The sequence below is a fragment of the Rhipicephalus sanguineus genome, chromosome 1, assembly GCF_013339695.2.
Source record: "Rhipicephalus sanguineus isolate Rsan-2018 chromosome 1, BIME_Rsan_1.4, whole genome shotgun sequence".
NCBI lineage: Eukaryota > Metazoa > Arthropoda > Arachnida > Ixodida > Ixodidae > Rhipicephalus > Rhipicephalus sanguineus.
The window spans coordinates 1,552,080-1,573,150 of NC_051176.1; the positions used below are offsets into that span (position 1 = coordinate 1,552,080).

Here is a 21,071-nt window from a genome sequence, read left to right on the forward strand (position 1 = left end):
CGACTAACGTAAAGCTTCAACGCCGAGTTTTCGGAAGACGGTGCAATTTTCTCGAGCACTAGCTCAAGAATAGCGCTGCTGGCAGAAATGTTGGTAAATTGTATAATCAACCAAAAACCCCGATTGGGCGCAGTAAGTAATGACCTGCAACAGTGTACCGATTCCGGCGGTTGAGACGCGAGGCAAGATATTCCGCTTTTTTGAGAGCATCAGCGTCTGACAAAGAACAAAAACCCCGCACTGACCGCGCAATCGGTGCAAGTCTCATGCAGCGCTGAATAACCGCTAGCATCACGATGACAGAAACCAGTTTACTCAAGTCTTGACTACATTTGCCGTGTCTCGTGTAAGTCACGCCGTGTCTGGCATATTTGACCCTAGTTCGCTGGCGATGCCGGAGATGAGTAAGGAAGCAATAACTATGCTGTCTCTGAACAGTATATGCGGAGATCAGAAGCAATTACGAACGCATTTTTATGTGGTCCCCACAAGGTCACTATTTCTATGCCAGCAGGACGCTCTCCAGGCGCGACTGGCCAGATAAAGCAGCAACTCCGGTGACGGCAGCGCCTTTATCGAAGGTGTATACGATGAAACTTGAACACTGAAAGTAGTTCTGTCTCCCGTTTCTGTAGCAGTTGTCGGGAAACCCGAACTCATTGACAGAAGGCTCGAATTTGGCGCGCCCGGCCTTGCGCGAGAAGCGGGCACTTTCGACTCAACCAGTTGGGATTTTCCGCCATTGCAAAGGTACATTTTCTCTCCACGTTTCGCCGTCACCGGACCAATAGGCGGCACGCGCCGTTTCTCCAGTCGATCGCGCCTTGCAAGCGAGCCGCTAAGTGTGTCTGCCTCAGACACTGCACTTTACCGAAGTTCCCGCTTCTGTTTTTTTTTTTTTTTTCATGGGAAACGCTTCCAGAACTGCCGCGGGTTTAGTCGTTTGCGCCATCGGCTATGTCGCATATGCAATGCGCCTGCTTCTCCCACTTATAGGCACGAAAGCGACGCCCAGGAGATCGCTCATTTGGCTGCGGATGCACTCAACACATCATTGGAAGCACGAGCCATCGCCGAAGGAGCCCTCAGCACGCAGGACAAGACAGAGAGCGAGATATACCTTCTCAAAAACAGGTACGGGGGCAACACTCGTATGCCTCGTAGTTCGCGATTACGATACTTCTTAACAATATACGTGTTTTCATATTGCGATATACTGGCTGGTACTAACAATCTGTCTCTTGCAACAAGTTGCAAGTGTTGCGGAGAGCCAGCGCGTGGGCGCGACACACACTAGCCGCCGCTAACAGACGAGTGTGGCGCCATTTCGTAGTCTCTGCTGTCCGCTTCAACGTCTCCATGTTCGCTTTCATCGTTCGCTGTATTCGTGCTCCCGGTTACGATGGACGAGGCACGCCTGCGTTGAAATGTTTGCCGCGCGCGAAGGCATAGCTTTATTGGCAATATGGCACACTGCAGCGCAAAAAAACACACAACGGACGGTACACTAAGGACGACGACGAGCGTCGCGTCCTCGTTATAGTGTACCATCCGTTGTGTGTTTTTTGCGCTGCAGTGTGCCATAATTATGTACCAACAAGCCCAACTCGACACATTATTGGCAATGTTCTTGCAGGAGGAAGCGTGGCTGTGTAAGGTTGTTTGTTTTGTGCTCAATGAAGAGGATACGATGTCTTCCGAGCGTGCAAGCCGAGGTGCCGTGTGCGGGTGGAGCCTGTGCGCTGATTGCTCGTTCGCCCCATGTGTCCTGAATCGTCGTATGCCGCGTGCGGCGTCGCACATCGAATCGGATGCCGAATGGCACCATGTGTCTAGCGCCCGACGCTCTAAAACGAATAGTTGGCCAGTTCTATATTGCATGCGGCGTCGTGAGCGGTTCAGAGAAGATGTTTGAAAAAACGTTCGGTGACGCGACACTAGTCCAACTGCATGCGACGTTCCCATTCCTTGATTCGGTTACATAGCGACCACTTGTTAAGGGCGTATTAATGCGAATCCGTATGCCACGACGCATGTTGCATGGCTTACAACGTCAGCCCTCTGAGTGCTTCATGCTGCGCTTCCGCAATCCCATGGATATATATATATACACGTTCATTCTGTCACCATTAGTCCGCCAAATTGGCTGCAAGAAAAGTGCTGCTTTTATTGCCTGCCAAGTAGTTTCACGCGGGTATTGACCACCCGGCGTGCGCTGTGTGCCCGGCGTCGTGGGGCATGTGGCAATTGCCTGGAAGTCGCACCCTTCGCGTAATTTACAACGTTGGTTACGCACGCATGAGTAATGCTGAATATTGAAGGGAAAAATAACGCAGATTTTACGGGCTTTTTTTTTCGATAGTATGAAAATGATTTTGCATCGTCTTCGGCGGGGCCACTCCTCGTGTACTTTATAATGGCTTTCATCCTTTTTATTTTTCGTTACAGCAGAGGTTATCATCAAGTTAGTTAGGTACACGTGGTAAGTAAAAACTTGGTCATTTGACATAACACCCTGTTTTCATTCTAGAAAAGCGCGAAAAAAAGCACAGGGACGCCCCGCAGCGTGCATAAGTTAGGAGGCCCCAGTCGCGCGTAGAGTCACTAGAAAAATTTCAGAGTATCGCATCTGTTTTCCGCGCGCCGACGCCGACGCGATTGGCTTACTCGCATCACGTGACCTCTCGCCGCCATATCCCTTCCAAGCGCTTTGGGCGCAGACGCGTTCAATGCAAAGCATGGCCGGACATTTAGCAGTACCACGGTCCCCAGAAGTACTTCGTCACTTTTTTAAATGCGTGATGCAGAGATGGGCGTAAGCAGACATTTTTTTCGGGAGGGGGGGCACCTCGTTGATCTGAAGTGGGGGCCTGGCAGGCAGATGTGGTCTAGTGTCATTTCATGCTGCAAATTTCGGGGAGGGGGGGGGGGTGCACGGGCCCGGTGTGCCACCCCCTGGCTACGCCACTGCATGCAGATGCCAGAAGAGAGTAGCTCACCAGCAATCGAACGTTACTGGTGAGCTACTCTGGGAATCTCGTGATCAGATTACGCATGCTATCCGAGTTATAAGCGTGTCACGCACGACAGGGAAATCGAAGATTTATTAAAATAATAACTGTTTACTGGTATACCTTCAACGCAATTGTGGCATGATCATTTGTCCATTGCGCAATACAGAAGCGTGGAACTCTCTTGATAAACCTGGTATAAGGCAATGTTATCAAGCGTATTTTAAATTTGTTGCAAAAAAATGCTGCTAATGCTGCATTGCGCCGAGCGTACCCTTAAGATAATGTTTAGTGGGTGAGAAATGGTCACAGAAAAAAAAAAAAAAAGGCAGATCCCACGCATTGAGGGAGTGCATTTACGCAAGCCCTAGGTCAATGTACATAGTGTGTTGCAGTAGCATGCGCTTTAAAAATTCCGGGATGTGCTATTTCTGATCAAAGGAACATAAAGCAGCTTGCCGAGGAAGTTTTAATAAGAGTGTATTATGGAAAAAAAAGTGCAGCAGTGCAGAAACCGAACCCCAGCTGTTTACGCGCCAGCAACGCAAAAAAAAAAAACACTTTGTCGGAGCACAGCAAAATATTTGCAAATTCAATTGCAACGTTGGGAATAGTTAAGGAGACAAGAAATAGGAAAAGGAACAATTAAGTAGTGATGTCAATCATTTTTGATGGCCTATTTTCTACGTATCGCAAGATAAGATGCACTTTACCTACCGCACGCCCATTCGCCCGTGCGTTCGGCTGCCGGCGTTCCGAATCAAGACACAGGTACGTCGCGCACAACTTCCAGTTACCGTACACACACAACTTGTATTACACATATCAACCAGTTGAACAGCAAGCATGGTTCGCAAGCAAGCTATGCGTCAGCGATCAGTCGAAGGACGCAATGCTGAATGTTCTCGATGTTGTTCGATAACGTTCTCGAGCGCAGTGAACCTGAACACCGACTGCAAAGCTAGCGCAAACAGTCAAGATTCACCAAATGTCCAAGTAAGTGGCATCTCGCACGATGACACTGCGCTAATGCAACTATGTTTACAGCTCCGGACCTAGCGAACACACCCGGGCCTGACACGAAAAGAGACCGATGAAGCCATGAAGAGAGTTCGCGAGCACACAGAAACATTCGCCGCACGTTTCATTAGTTACACCGCTAACCACGCAGTCGATACATACCTGTCGATGACTCGAAGTCACTTCTAATATCCTCTTGAAGAAACACACGCACATAATGCCATTCCGCCGAGCGTAACACGGCACAGAGGCTAAAAGATCGGTCATTTCTCAACACACGCTAGCAACGCGCCGGACGGTCTGGAAGGGAAATGGCCGTCGCCGCCCAATGTTGCCCGCGTGCAGTCTACCTTAGCGGTACTCTGATTTTCCAGTGACTCTAGTCGCGCGCAGCCTCCAGCGCCACAGCGGCCACGGCAGCAAACTTGACGGGATATGGGAGCATACGACGCAAGCGGCGGCAAGCCACTGCGCCGTGTTTTGCTGCGACGCGTTTCCGTTGGCTTCCAAGACACGTTAGATTGTTAGCAGCTGCCATAGACCCTTAATATTAGAGCGTATGCTTCTTTTCGCCAGACCCTCAGGCGAACGCGGCAGCATAAAATCTATGAGCTGAGGGACAACGGAGGTGAGCGAAACTCGCTCACTAAACGATCACAGCGTGTCAGGCTAACGCGGCAGCACACTTGGCGGCAGCTTGAAAGAGGCGTCAACACAGGCGATTACACGGTGTTCACTGCGCCGATTTCGACCCGCGGGCAGTCGAGCTTGTCGTCGCGTTTTGCTAGCCACGACACTTATTATTACATTTGGGTTCGGAGAGCAATGGATGCTTTCTTCCGAGGAGGGCGGCCTGAGAGCTCGAAGCGCGGCACGGCGTCGTGGAAGATCGTCAATAATGTCGGCGTCAATCACGGAGAAGTGCACACCACAGACGCGAATAAACGCGCTGGGACGATCCGTGACAGTTTCGATTCGTGCTTTTGTTTTTAGTTCATGTAATGCTTTTGACATCGACGAGAGCAGAGACTTTCGGTGAGCTGCGACTGCCGGCCGAAGTCACAGGAAGCTGTAAACACGTCGCGGCAGTTGCGTTTGCAATGACTTGCGCATCGAAGACGAGCAAACCGCGGTCATGGGGCCTTCCTTGGGGCAGTCACAAAAAAGTCACAGTTTCGCCGCAACGGCCAAGTGAATGCGATAGCAACAAATTAGAATGTCACACGAGGAACGGCAAGCAGCTCAGTACTTGCAACGCGCCGCTCGAGCGCAAAGGACTGGCGAAAAGAACACACACAGGACGACCGCGAACTAACAACGGTCATATCTCGACACTTGCAGCGTACTGCTCAAACACAAGGAAGGACACTCGAAAACAACGCAGGACGAACGCAGGTGCAGGCAGGACGAGCGCCAACTGTCGCGGTTGTTACTTCTTCGTGTTTGTGCAGCGCGCTAAACGCAATGCTCTTCTTTTTCTTTAAAACTGCGGCGCGTGGACTGACCCCTCCGTGTCTCCTGCCGCGCGGCGGCGTTAGACGCATCGTTTACTTAGAATCACTGGAAAATTTCAGCGTACCGCAAAGGTAGGCTGCACGCGGGCAACATTGGGCGGCGGCGGCCATTTCCCTTCCGGACCGTCCGGCGCGTTGGTAGCGTGTACTGTGTAGTAGCGTGTGTTGAGAAGCGACCGATCTTTTCGCCCCGATGCCGTGTTACGCTCGGCGTAGCTGCAATATGTGTGTGTGTTTCTTCAAAGGGATATGAGAAGTGATTTCGAGTCATCGACGGTCATGAATCGACTGCGCGGTAAGCGGTGTAGCTAATGAAACGAGCGGCGAATGTTGCCATGTGCTCGCGAACTCTATTCGTGGCTTCATCGGTCTCTTTTCGTTTCACGGTCGGGTGTGTTCGCAACGTCCGGAGTTGTATAGTTGCATTAGCGTAATGACCGTACGAGATGCCCTTTACTTTGACACTTGGTGAATGTTGACTGTTTGCGCTGGCTTTGCAGTCGGTGTTCAGGTTCACTTCATAGCGCATTCGAGAACATTATCGAACATCGAGAACATTCAGCATTGCGTCCTTCGACTGATCGCTGACGCATACCTTACTTGCGCACCATGCTTGCGGTTCAGCTGGGTGTTATTTGTAATAGCAGTGGTGTATGTACGGTAAGTGGAAGTTGTGCGTGAAGTATTTGTCTCGGTTCGGAGCGCCAGCAGCCGAACGCACGGGCGAATCGGCGTGCGGTAGGTAAGGTGCATCTTATTTTGCGAATACGTTGTCATTTCCTAACAGATACGCAGAAAATAGGCCATCAAAAATGATTGACGTCACTACTCAGTTGATTCATTTCCTATTTTTTGTCTCCTTAATATTCCCAACGTTGCAATGCATTTGCAAATATTTTGCTGTGTACCGACAAAGTTTCTTTTTTTTTTTTGGCGTTGCCAGCGCGTAAACAACTGGGGTTCGGTTTCTGCACTGCTTTTAATTTCAACTTTTTTTTTCGTAATGCCCTATTGCAAAACCCAGCGCCACTGGGTACCAGCGTCCAGTGCCATGCCTGATTATGGGCCCAGCGTCGCGCTGGGTACTGGGTCGCTGGAGCGGCGTTTTACTGGGAGGCGCTGGGTACTCAAGCTCAAAACGGCTCTACAGCGTTAAAACAGCGGTGCCTACGTTCCCTACATAAATATATTACTAAAAAAAGGCTTATAGAAAGCATTAGTGCAATAAAAAAAAAAGCCGTATGAAAAAAAAAAAAAGCTCCGCCACAAGGATTCGAACTCGCCACCTCTCAATCTCCAAGCGAGTACTCCACCACTGCGCGACGCTGAAACACGTCTGGATCGCTGTAAAAGGGCTAGTCAATACAGTAAGACAGCGTTTCGTTTCATAGTTTGGTGTCGCGTGTTCAAGGAAGACGCGATCTTCCTTTACAAATCCCGCTTGCTTCTTTATTAGACACAAACAAAGGGTGGCCGGCAACGAATGAAATGCCCAAAATGGGAAGAGCGCTAGATTTCTTTAAGAATTGCCGTTTTAACTCCGAAAAATATCAAATGGATCGAGGAGCCAGGTAAAATTTGACGGCTGTTACTGCCGATTTTTAATAGCCGTTTCTCGCCCTTGCAAACGATGAACATGTACAGACGCTTTATGATCACTCGTTCGATAAAGACGCGCCTAGATGAATTCATACTGAGTAGTTTTCTCGCGCGAGCGACGATATTACTGCGGGGCGGGCGTGTCTGTATTCTGACTTGCAGTTCTATCGATACCTACAACTATAAAACCGCTCCGCAAAAACAAATACAATTAGTTCAAAAAAGATGCCGGTGTGTTAGTTCATTAACGCGTACCAGTTGACAGGTATATGTTCTGACCTATGAGTCAGAGAAGTACCGGCGAGTGCGGCCGGCTGCTTTCGGTGAGCCTGCGTTCGTTGCTGAAAGTGCGTCGCATCGATGGTCATCGCACCTTGTGCGGACACCGTACACAAGAAAAAATGGTTAATTTAGGTTAACGGATGTCCAGACTATACTTTACAGAAAATCTTACACGTTGGAATTGCGTGTACTTAAACGAAGAAGCGCCGGTGGCATGTAGACGGACTCGGCCGGTACGATAGGCCTAACACTCGCTGGGAGCCGCACTGGGTAGGACCGATCTCGGCGCAGATGAGTTGCGATGGTTGAAGTTCCTGCATTTTAGCCTCGAAACCTTTTTAACTGTTACCTAACGTATAGCTGAAGTAAGTGGAAGTGAAAGAATTGCCCGAGATGCGTTTCCGGTGTGGCGATATTGAACGACGGCTGTTTTTCTGCCCTCCGTTGGGAGGAATCGCGAAGCCAGAGTTCATTTCCCTATTGCAAAAACCAGCGCCGTTCCAGTACCCCCAGCGTGATACCAGCACGTTTTTTGGCGCTGGACCGCGCTGGGAACACTGGTATACGCTCGAATTCACTGGGACTCCGCTGAAAGCACTGGAAAAGAGCTCGGTCGCACTGGTAGGCGCGCTGGATTTGCCGCTGTGACGCTGGCGCTCACTGGGAAGCGCTGGAGACGCTGGAATTCTCACTGGCGTGCGCTGGCACATATTGGAGCCCGCACTGTTCTGCCAGTGCCGCGCGCTGCTTTCAGTATCGTGCGCGCCGGAATGCGTTGGTATCGTTGAATATCGAATGTTTGATTCGATGGTACCGATAGATGCTATCCTAACGGGTCCCAAACATGTGTCACAAATTCTAGCTTGGCAGAGAAAGACGAGGAGATGCGCGCTATTTTCATGATATACGTGATATGATATACATGTGAGATCACGGTCACTTTTAATGTTTCCCTGTCGAATGTGGAGAAAACAGATATGTTAATAACCTAAAGAAGCCAGCACTGATCATTTTACTTTCTACCACGCGTTTTTTTTACTCATGCACTGCCAATAACGTCGGGTTTTTTTTTTTTTTTTTGCGGAGCACGTAGCAGCAATGAATATACATTTCGTGCATGCTCATATATATCAGTTTTGCATCCGTGATGTGTTGCAGTAATGACTTCATATTGTAATGTTTATAGGTCTGGAGGCGTTGGTCTGAACATACAGGGCAAACATCGCCGTGCAGTTGGCAAGAAGTAAATGAACTCAACTTTTTTCTGTTGTGAAATGAAGCCCCGAAATTATTGCGAGAAAAACGTGAAACTAAACAACATGATGAGTGAGTGAGTACACAAGAAAAACAAACACAACAACTGCGGCGGTATTATCGGGCGAGCGCTTTCGAGATATTTTGCGAATCTCAACACTGCATGCGCTTTCGTAATCGTGCACGGGGCTTGGCACACTGGCAAGAACGCTGTCCGCCGATGGCGGATGCGTCCGATGCAAATAACACTTGTGGAGGCGAAGCCATCATATTTTTTAAAGGAATCGCCCGTGAACAACGCAACCTAATAATGCAGTGATGTGATAGCTGCGCCAATTGCGCCAAACTGCGCCAAGAAGTGAAAGCTGCTACATCCTGCTACATCTCCGCTGTTTTGCGCCAAAACTGCGCCAAACTATAAGCACACTAGCGGAAAAACGTGCGTAGCGCACCGCCGGCGGCAAAACGCGACACTCCAAAGCTGCCGCGCGGCAAAATTGTCGTGCCGCGATGGAATGTGTTCGTGCATCATTTGTCTCGGCACGTTGCCCGGCGCTTTCTGGGGACATAATCATAACCGACATAACCCTCTCCAGACTGCTGCAAATTGGCGTGACCCCCCAAAAATGCACCTTGGAAGGAGCGGCTCGCCGCGAGCTGGTGTGACCGCACCGCCGCAGCAACATAGAAGTAAAATTTCAGTTAGTACAGCGACGTCCACGCCTGTCTTATTTTTGCACCCATTTTTAAGTTCCGCTACTCGAACGAGTGTTATACCCATGTCACACGGACAACCTTAACCGTGGTTAAGCTGACTACGGTTAAGGCTGACCACGGTTAGGGGTAGCTACACAGCAGAAATAACAACATGGTTTTGCAGCGATAAAGCGACATTGAGGCCACGAAGACGCATCGGAATTCAGCAGGTGTACTGAAAACTCCAAAGACCCGCATATCAGACGTATTTGGACATGACAAAAATTGCAACCCAATCCGATCCAGGCTCTTTGCGAACCCAAGTAAACCAATAATTTAGGAGGCGTTGATGTAAACGTAACCGGCTGATACGATTTCGTGAAATTTCCCAGCCGAATTCCACTGTGTCGAATGGGCCGATATTTGGATGTTCCGAACACTTTTCCGCGTCGCGGCGGGTGATACGAACTTTGGTACCGAATCCGTCGAGCGACGGCCGAGAGCAGAATGCTGTTAGCTTTGGAAGTACGCGCGCGGCCAGTGCGAACACTGTCAGAACTGTCGTTATCGTTTGCCATAACCGCTGTGGGCGAAACCGCAGTCGCTCTTGACACTATCATGTATAGCGACGACGAGACTGACGGGACTCCGAAAGTGCACGTGCGTCCAACGCCCACCCAGTCCAAGTGGCGCTGCTTCCCGCAAACGCCGCGGACAAAACAGCGGCAGATGCGATTATAGATAGCAATACAGGCGACGCAGAGCGTTGTTTTGAAGGCACGTGCGCAGCCAGCGCAGGCGGATTGAAAACGGAACTACCGTTTGCCGCAACCGCCGCGCACGACACCACGGTCGCTATCAACGCGATCATCGATAGCGATTACGAGCTCCGAAGGTACGCGGCTAACGCAGCGGTAGATTAAAGGCTATATAGTCGTAGAAAAAGGCACGAAGCAGTGGTGTAGCCAGGAGCCCCCCCCCCCCCCCCGCCGATATAATTTTTTTTTTTTTGCTATGGCATACAGAGCCCAAAACGACACTTGACCACATCTGCCTGCCCGGCCCCCACTTCAAATCAAGGAGGTGCCGAGCCCCCCCAAGACAAAAATTTCTGCCTACGCTCCTGGCACGAAGCCTTTCGGCTTCCGTGTCGATCTTCGCTTGTCACTATGGTGGAGCGGACTTCACTTAGTTTTCAGTGGCCTCATGCGAAGCTTTGACGCGCGCTTTCGCGGCAGCCAGCTGCGCCGTCCCTTATTTGTCCGTTCACGTGGGTCCCAGAAAGGCATACGCGAGTTCTTTTGACAGAAATTAATATTTTGTGCGTATATCGTGGTTTGAAAACAGGTATTGCTAGTCTTTTGATGATACCAAATTTTGGGCGATACGAATATTGTCGTTCCCCCTTCAGATTCGTATCACCGAGATTCTACTGTAGTTGAGAATAAACCCTACCTGCATTGTTAGTTTGGCCACTCTAAGCAACGCCAATGGCAGCCTGCATTGACACCCTTGTCTAATGTTTACGCTTACGGGCCTGTTAGGTGATCCAATGGTGTTATGCAAACAGCCATCATTGGACAAAACTTTTTATTTCAGAACAGTTCCTCCTTATTTGACTGTTTTGCTTGACACGGTTCATTTTTCACCTTGGCAGTGAGCTTTTAGCTGATCCAAAAGCTGTTTTCCCTGCTCCCAAACGCGTTTTTGGCTGCTCCAAAAGCCCTTTTACCTGCTCCAAAACGCACTTTTTGCTGCTCCAAAAACCTGCTCCAAAACAGCTTCAGTCAATCACATCACTGATAATGTGAATAAGGTGTCTTGCGTGTCAGGACCACGACACGATTGTGAGACACGCTGCAGATTAATTTTGACCGCCTCGAATTCTTTAACGTGCTCCTGTATCTAAGCGGTGGGATGTTGCTTTTCACACCCGTCGGAATGCGGCTGCTGTGGTCGGGAATCAGACCCATCCCCGAAGTTAGCAGCACGACACAGACACAAACCTGATCACCCCTTTCAAAGTGTGCACGACGGCGCGCGGACACCGTTGGGGACTGTGAAAAAAAAAATGCATATAACTTTTTGTTGTTTTACTAGGAACATTATCAATGCTGTTTTTACCATTCATCTGAAGCTTGAGACAGGCAAAAAGCGAACGTCAACAGCGGAACAGCGCACGAAGCAAGCGCGCGATATGCCGGCGCGTCACGGCAGGCGTCCTTGCCGTGACGTCATCCACGCCTCCCGCCAGGCGGAGCCACCCCAACTTCTAGGGGCTAATAGAACTTTTTTCAGTTGCCAAACTCCCCGCCTCCGCCGTACTCTGAAAGCGGCGCGCAACCGACTTCCGGTGCAGGTGGCGCTACTGCAGCAACAGGCTCTACGTAGCAGACGGCGAAGCGCGATTACGGGCGGCGGACAGCTGTGGCTGTCTGCGCAAATATTGAATTGTTTATCAATAGAGTTGCGAAAAGGACTTATTTTTTCGTCTATGTAATAGTGTTAAACAGCACGATCGTCAGCAACGATATTTGAGACTGGGTCTGCATGTGTTCTGTGTTACGCTAATGACAGCAGGCACCGTGAGCACGGCCGTCGCTGCTGCTCTCGTCATGTTCATTGCTACAGACATCAGCGTTGCTCAATGGCTAAGTGAAATATTGAAATACCAGTAGAGTTGATTGCACAAACCTTTCTTGCCTGGCTACCAGAAGAGTCTGTAAATGTTCTCGTAGGTATTTAGAAACAAATAGGCCATTGCATAATTTCGTCGGAGGCTCGCGAGGGAATCTTTTCGTGCTGTCTTTCCTCTGACAGCCTTCGCCTTGCCCAATTACAGGTTTTATTGCAACTCGGATTTTGATGATGTGTAGTGCCCAAGGAACGGAAAGAATACAGCGAAAGGCCGCTGTACATTACTCCGCTGTCGTTATCCATATCAATGTAAAGCAATGTAGTAGCCACCGTAATTGTAGGGCGCGCTAGTAGAATTTCAGTCTCGCAAGTTCGTGATACAGAGTGTTATCGATGTGTCGCTCGATTAAATTTGATCGTGATAAAGCGTGACCAGGATCAAATCTGTCGGTCATAAATGACTCACTCGTGCAAGTTGCGGAAAGGAGCCAGTCGCACTTGATATGAACTACGTTTAGACCGGCCGCGACTAGCTGAGATCGAAGATGGCCTTAACATGTGCGATTCTGCCCTCAGCTCACACGACATAATTCGCACTTAAGTGCCGAATGTTGCGTATGATTTAATCCTTCATAAAAATGCTTCATAAAAATGCTAAAAAAAGTCACCGAGATAACAGTGGTTAATACTGGCGTAGCCATGGGGGGGGGGGGGGGGGCGTTCACAACCCCGAAAATATTCACTTTTGCTTGTGCTACACGCACAAACATACACAGCGTACGATTGAACACCCCCCGTCCCCTCCTTCCGAAAAAAAAATTCTGGCTATGCTCCTGGTGGTTAAAGCTGTTCGGCTGCTGACCCGAAAGACGCAGGTTCGATCCTGGTCGGGCCTTCGCATTTTGACAGAGGCGAAATGCTACGTGCTCGTGTACTTGGCAGCAAGGGCGGCAGCAGGCTTCACGTGTGCTCACAGACTCTGCGCATCTTTTACGCAGGCATTGCTGATACCGTGCCCAGCATTCTGGCTGTGGTGGCTGTACTACCGTTTCAGCTTGCAACGCCGCGGATGGGAAAGCTGTGTTTCCGACGCTAGCATCACCTTTCAAGCTACGGAAAGTTGACTGCGACACTGCCCCCCCTGCCCCGTTGGATCGTCATCTGTTCGGACAGTACAAAAGCACCGAGCGCACCGTCTGCTCCTTCACTTGGCAGCAAGGGCGGCAGCAGGCTTCACGTGTGCTCACAGACTCTGCGCATCTTTTACGCAGGCATTGCTGATACCGTGCCCAGCATTCTGGCTGTGGTGGCTGTACTACCGTTTCAGCTTGCAACGCCGCGGATGGGAAAGCTGTGTTTCCGACGCTAGCATCACCTTTCAAGCTACGGAAAGTTGACTGCGACACTGCCCCCCCTGCCCCGTTGGATCGTCATCTGTTCGGACAGTACAAAAGCACCGAGCGCACCGTCTGCTCCTTCACTTGGCAGCAAGGGCGGCAGCAGGCTTCACGTGTGCTCACAGACTCTGCGCATCTTTTACGCAGGCATTGCTGATACCGTGCCCAGCATTCTGGCTGTGGTGGCTGTACTACCGTTTCAGCTTGCAACGCCGCGGATGGGAAAGCTGTGTTTCCGACGCTAGCATCACCTTTCAAGCTACGGAAAGTTGACTGCGACACTGCCCCCCCTGCCCCGTTGGATCGTCATCTGTTCGGACAGTACAAAAGCACCGAGCGCACCGTCTGCTCCTTCACTTGGCAGCAAGGGCGGCAGCAGGCTTCACGTGTGCTCACAGACTCTGCGCATCTTTTACGCAGGTTGGGAATCAGCCTATTTTTTACTTTTACTGCTCTTGCCGCTGCTGTCATTGCTGCCATTTGTATCATTTGTATCATTTCTATTTTTGGCATTGCTGTTTCATTAGAGGATGTCGAAGGAGATCAGAGCACTTTTTGATGAGCTGAAGCGTGAACTTAGGGCGGAGTTCAAAGATTTCAAAGAAACAATCGAGCGAGACTTTCGCAAGGAACTAAGGGATATTAAAACCTTTCTGGCTACGGCAAACAAGGAATATGAAGAAATTAGAAATGAAAACCAAGCCCTGAGAGCCTCAAATGCTGAGTTAAAGGTGCAGTGCTCTGATCTCGCACGGCAGGTAAATGACCATGAGAACAGAATGCTTCGGGCTGAACAGTATTCCCGGAGGGCAAATGTCGAAATTAAAGGCATTCCGTACGAATCCTCCGAAGACCTAGTTGAAATGGTCATAAAAATTGGAAAAAAGGTGGGCGTGCCACTTGTCGCGACTGATATCGGACGAGCACACAGAGTTCCAATGGCACACAACCCAAGCAAAAAAAACGTGGTTGTGCAGTTCGAGCAGAGACAAAGGCGGGATAACTTTTTGATGAATGCCCGCGCAGCAAGCCTGAAGTGTTCTGATCTCGGCATCGACTCTCGGTCAGCGGTGTTCGTAAATGAACATCTGTGCCCAGAACTGAAACGACTTCTTGGTCAGGCTACGGCACGCAAGCGTGAGACTGGTTGGAAATATGTCTGGGTTCGCGATGGAAAAATCTTTGCGCGGCAGACTGAAAACGCACCCAAGATCAAAATCGAAAGCAGTGATGACGTAAACAAAATGAACAGTTCTTCGTGAAAGCAGTGCAGCGAAAAAGGCGGTTTGTGTTGTGGGCACAGATATTGCGGCGCCGCTGTAAACGAGAATTTCGGTTGTTTGTTTCATGCTTATTTTTTGTTCCTAAGTGGGTCAAGTACCACGCATGCTCATGAAGTTGGGTTTATGTTTGTTCATGAAATATATGCTTCACGATATCACAAAAAAATTTGGGCGTGTGAGTTGTTATTTGAGGGAATACATTTCACTCCCTCTTATTGCCTTGGGATGCACCAGTGCTCTTGCAGTAGCTTGTTTTCGTTACTATTTTTCATTGATGCTGGCTATCCAGTTTGTGGCTATAAGATTTGTTCGATAAGAATAGTTGTCGCAAATTTCGTCGTTGACCTGTCGTTCCAACGCACGGTTTATGTGGCAATGAATATAAACTTTACAATGCACGATTTCCTGTTGACCCATCAGCATCTGAAATGAACACTTCTAGTGTTACTCCGTCAGAGTTAAAGCATAATACGGTCGAGAAATGCGATTCACCTCTTACTTTTATTCATTTAAATATGCAGTCAGCACGAGGCAAACAGGATGAATTCTGTGTATTTCTGAGTGATTTCGGCTTCTCGTTTTCTGTAATTATGTTGACAGAAACGTGGTTTTCGGCTGGTGATGACATGCACCTAGAAGATTATAATGCAGTTTTCTTGAACAGACCCATTAGAAGAGGTGGAGGCGTATGTATGTTTATTAAACAAGGTATTAATTATGAACTGCTTGATGACCTATCTTTATGTACGTCAGATATTGAGGTAATATGTTTGAAATGTGGGAAGTTTCTTTTTGCGGTGGTGTACCGTCCACCTGATGGTAATTTAGGTGAGTTCTTCGAGCAGCTAGACGCGATATTCTCTCATGTTAGTATACATCAGTATAAATTGGTCCTAGGTGGCGACCTAAACATTGACATGCTTTCAAATACATCAAAACAGTCCGAATTTTGTATGCTTCTTGATTCGTATTTGTTATCAAATGTGATACTGCAACCAACTCGCATTTCAGCAACTAGCGCTACGTTACTGGACCTTTTTATTACCAACTTACCACGTGAAAGTCTGTTTTCTGGGACAGTCAACATTACACTTAGTGATCATTTGCCGATATATTTAGTTATTGATAAGTGCCGTGCCGTATCAAACCCAACCTACAAATTCCGGTGCCAGAATATAACTGAAAACTCTCTTTCGCAGTTTAGAGATGAAATCTCCAGAACAAATTGGGCAGCAGTGCTCTCGTGCTCAGCAGCAAACGCAGCATACGACAGTTTTATGGAGATAATTTCCCGTATTTACAAGCGATGTTTTCCCTACAAAGAAATAAAAAAGTTGAAACGTTCGCGGAAACCATGGGTCACAAAGAACCTGATAAAAATGATAAATGTGAAAAATAGCATGTATCAACTATTCTTGAAGAATCGCGATCCAGACGCATTGGATTCCTTTCGGAAATATAGAAATAATTTAACTAAAGTTATGAAAAAAGCGAAACGCAGTTATTATTCTTGCATGTTCGAGGGCGTCTCAGGGGTCAAGGAGATGTGGAGCAAGTTAAATTCAATTACTGCATTACATAAAGGTAATTTTAGTGTAGAAGAGATAACTGAAGGCGATCGAACATACAGGGGCAGAGCATTGGCTGAGAAATTCAATAATCACCTTACTTCCTTAGTAGACAGTGTCAGTGACACTACCGCACTACATTACATGTCCGCACAGACAGTAGCTTCGTCGGTTTATCTTTCCCCAACAGATGAACACGAGGTTATGGGTGTTTTCAAAAAACTAAAGAAAAGTAAATCGGAAGATATTGATGGGTTAAAGATGGCCCCAGTCTGTTCTGTCATAGACATATTAGTCATGCCCTTAACATACATTTATAACCTAATTTTAGGCACAGGTATTTTCCCAGAACGTATGAAGCATGCAAAAGTTACAGTGCTGTTTAAGGGAGGAGACAAAAATGATTTGAAGAACTATAGGCCCATATCTGTTCTACCATTGTTTTCAAAGCCCATAGAAAAGTTAATATTTATAAGACTGTCGAACTTCTTTGCAAAACATTCGGTAATTACTCCAGCCCAGTACGGTTTTAGGTCAGGGCTGTCGACAGAGGTAGCATTGTTACGTCAAAAGGAAATTATATTAGGTAATATAGAGGACAGGAAAATTACGCTAGGCATATTTGTTGACTTCTCTAAAGCCTTCGACCGGATAAATCACAATACCCTCTTACAAAAATTGCCCTATTATGGCATTAGAGGAAATGCGCTAAACTTAATCACCAGTTATTTGAGCAATAGGCTGCAGTGTGTAAGCATAAACACAGAACAATCATCTTTGAAAAAACTTGCTCAAGGTGTACCCCAAGGTAGTATATTGGGGCCGTTACTTTTTATCACTTATGTCAACGACATTATAAACATAAATCACACAATCAAATATGTCATATATGCGGATGACACTTCCTTGTTTTTCACAGGTGTGGATGTAAATGACCTAATTTCAGCAGCAAACACGACACTAGATGACTTGTATGCATGGGCGACTGCTAACTCCCTACAAATCAACTGTTCAAAAACCAAAGCCGTCCTATTTCGTTCAAAAGGAACAACGTACGAAGCTACTTCAAAACTACACCTGCACGATTCTGTGATTGATTTTTCTTCGACCGCTAAAGCATTGGGAATTGTTTTTCATGAGCATATGTTATGGGATTCACAAACCGAAATGGTAAGAAACAAGTTAAGTAAGGTACTAGGCATGCTTAGGAGATGTCAGTCATTTTTACCGACTACTCAGATGCTAATGATATACAACACGCTTTTTTCTTCCCAGTTACGCTACGGTCTTTTGGTGTGGGGTACTGGCACCTTGCACTCTAAGCAGAAATTACTCACACTACAAAAAAATGCATTGCGTTCTATTGCAAATGCCGAATATAATGCACATACCTTGTCTTTATTCAACAAATTCAGAGTCGTAAGATTTGACAACATGTATGAATATTGTTTACTAGCGTCTTTAAAAACTGAAATTAACAAAGGAAGTAACAATCTTATCTCCATAGCATGCTTAGAGCGCAGCACCTCGTCTCGACCTACTAGACAGAGCGATTATTGGAAGGTTCCTCGATGCCGAACAAACTATGGTCTACAAATGCTGAAACATTCACTCCCCCACATACTAAATAAATTCACTTTTTCATTGGAGCGATTGCGCCTTCTTTCGCGACAGGATATGTCGAATACTTTTTTACCTTCATGACGCAAGAGAGAAAAAAAAAATTTTTTTTTGCACAAATTTAGGCAGTTCCAAAGATTTTTTTATGTTCTGCTTATTTCTTTTTTTCGTATTTCTTCAAACAGTGCGATCCTGTCAATTTCTTAAAATTTTATGTATGTAATATTTCTTATTGGTGCCACTTTAAACTATGTATTTGTGTCCGTTTAGTTCTTTCGAGGACTTTATGAATGCTGTCACTTTTTCTGCCTTGTATTGATGGGATGTGGGGCTAGTCAAGCTGCGTTTTGTATCGCAGCTTTTTTCCCGCATTCCACACCACACATTGTATCTTTGTTTCAAGAATGTCTGAAAAAAAAAAAAAAAAATGGTGTAACACTGTGGTGAAATAAACTTCAACCTTCGGCACTACTGTGCTATACCGGTGCCCGCTAAGCAACCCCAGTTCATCTTTAAAAAGCGCGAAAAAAAAGCGCGGTTTTCACAAGTTTAGTGTGGAGAACTGGCCCAGCAAGCAGCACTTCGAGAGTACATTCGTTCATTAGCTTGCGATTTTTCTGGCAGCCTTTTATCCCTCCTGATCATGCTGAGCCTAAGAGTGGCGCGGTCATTTGTTTGTCCTTTTGCCGCTGTGCAGCCCGGCATAAAACATGTCGGCATTGCGGACGCGTAACACGTGTAATCTATTTTGCGGCGTATTACAAGATCCGGAATCTGTTCGTCAATAAAACGCAGTGACCCATCTGATCCGGCGCACCGATACGGTAGCAGCCGTAGCAGCGGTCGGCGCACCTCGCTGAAGCCTGACGCGACTACAGCGCCACTCGCCGCCTCCGCTTGCGGCGGAGCCGCGCAACGCAGCCGAGTTTTCAAACTGAAGTAGTTCTAGAAACGTTGCTTCACTGAGCAGCAGGAAAATAATGTACTCACGTTTGAGGAAAGCCACATCTGGACTAAAGGCCCTAGATTTTCCCTGCTCTTCAACAGAGAAAAATCCAGGGACTTTAATCTGGACGTAACGATAGCGGTGACTACAGTTACGTCTGGACGTCACCCTAGCAACAGCCATATATATATATATATATATATATAAGAGAGAAAGAGAGACAGAGTGAAAAGCCATGAGGGATCAAAATAAGGACACAAGGAATTAGACGCTGAAAGAAGTATTTACAGATAAGAAAAATTATTCTAAAGGAGCACTCAGATCAAATTTCCGCATGTGGATCTTTTTTGCATCCGCGACTAGCTATCGACCCCCTAGTAACGATTCGCGACTCAAAATGCAGCGAAGGGAGGAATAAGTATATGTAATATTGATTAATATATCCGGAGGTGTCGAAAGCGATTCAAAACGGGTGGAAAGCCCGCCACTTTGTAGCGCCACCTCGCGGCCACGTCGAGGCCGCACCCCAGCTGATCCCGCGGCCGCAAAAAAAAGAGTGACGTCACGCCCAGCTGACATTTCGTCCGCTAGGAGCACATGTGCTGCCGTGTCTTTGTTGCCAACATCGTCGTCGTCGCCGCTTCGTCACGGTCAACATCGACAACGATCTAGAAGAAGCGGCAGGCTCGCGGTCCTCGCCTGACGTGCTCTGCGTTGAATGCAGTGTACTTATCAGCCCCGGCCGTACTGTCGGAGCACAGGAACACCAACTTGCCATTGTGCTTTGGGCTGTGCCATTGCTGTGTTGGTGTTGCTTCGGTATGCGTTTGTGTGGCTGTGTTATGCGCCTGTCTCCGATACGAAGTGACTATCATAGCAGAAAATTTACTTCATTCGCATAGCAAGTCATACGGCCATCACTGTGTCGTGTACGGGTGAACGAAGAAGCACCAGAAGAGAAATATTTCAGGTGGAATCGTGTGTCTGCTGCACAGTACGCCACGCGATGAGTGCAAGTGTGGCATGTTCGCTCTGCATCGTTTTCCTTGGTCGCATGGATTGCGGCAGCAGTGGGTGGCTTCAGTAAATCGGAAGACGTGGTGTTTGCGCGGTGGGCGGTGGGCAGCCCCGCCGCAAAGTGCAGCGAGAAAATGCGGCTCTTGATCACGGGTGTTCAATACCTTGGTCCCACGGCGCGTACAAAGTCAAACCACTGGCTGCGTTGAGGTTCGCGGCTCGGAAATGCATGAAACGCCACGCAATTTCCGCTTTTTCCGCGCTTCGACGAGCAGGTCCGCACTACGCAGCGGTTCCCCGACATGCTGGCCCGTAGTCGCTCCGATTGATCGCGGTCGCGCTGAGGAGCACACGACAAATCAGTCGATGCGACACGATGAATCGCAGGCACGGATCGGGACAGCAAGGAGAGCCACCAAGGTAAGTGTAAATGGTAGCGAAGCTTCCATAGAAACCCATACGTTCAGAAAATGGCGGCTCATCAGCTGGATGGATGGATGGATGCTATGAGCGTCCCCTTTATAACGGGGCGGTGACAAGTGTGCCACCAGGCTCGAAAAAAAACAAACAAAACCTTTACTCTTTTTTTTTTAGCGTTGGCCTAGTGTCTTTACTTCAATGAAAACTATTTTACTCCAGAAGAAAAAAAAAAAAACCTTAAGTTTTCAGCTCCGTTCTGTGCCCTTTACGGCAGAATGTCCTTATTTTTTTTCCCATTATTTATTTTTGTCCTTTCTCTCTAGTTTTCTGCCACCAATACCCTAACCGTCTCTTACTTATTTCAATCGCGGGTGTGTTCAGCTTTCCATTGTCTCTAAAACCCAAGGCGTCATGTAGGCTCGTGCCCAAACGTACACCTGGGTGGATGTCTCCACATTCAATCAGAACATGCTCCGCCGTTTCCTGATCTTCCCCGCAGCACGTGCATTGTTCTTCTTCTTTACTGAATCTCGCTTTATAACTACCCGTTCTAAGGCAACCCGATCTCGCTTCAAACAGTAAAGCGCTTCCCATTGAATTGTCGTAAAATGCCTCCCTCCTTATTTCATTTTAGGGGCGAAGCTCGTTAAGGGGGTATGGTAGGGTAAATGGTATATGTCAGTTTTAACTTAATATTTTAGAAATGGCTGCAAGTATTCACATAAAATTTCACGTGCTCACAAAGTATGCCAGTGCGTATCACTTGACACCCTTTTTTATGCCTAGGTTGCTTATCCTTCCTGTGGC

General features: G+C 47.8%; 1 protein-coding gene across 3 annotated transcripts in view; it reads left to right on the forward strand.

Moving 5' to 3' along the window:
* Window positions 1-21,071, forward strand: part of LOC119389207 (laminin subunit gamma-1) — a 234,219-nt gene that overhangs the window by 163,151 nt on the left and 49,997 nt on the right. For all 3 annotated transcript variants that reach the window (XM_037656412.1, XM_037656427.1, XM_037656434.1), the window contains one exon: window positions 997-1,134. In XM_037656412.1, coding sequence (XP_037512340.1) covers window positions 997-1,134 — 138 coding nt within the window. The remainder of the gene's footprint in view (window positions 1-996; window positions 1,135-21,071) is intronic.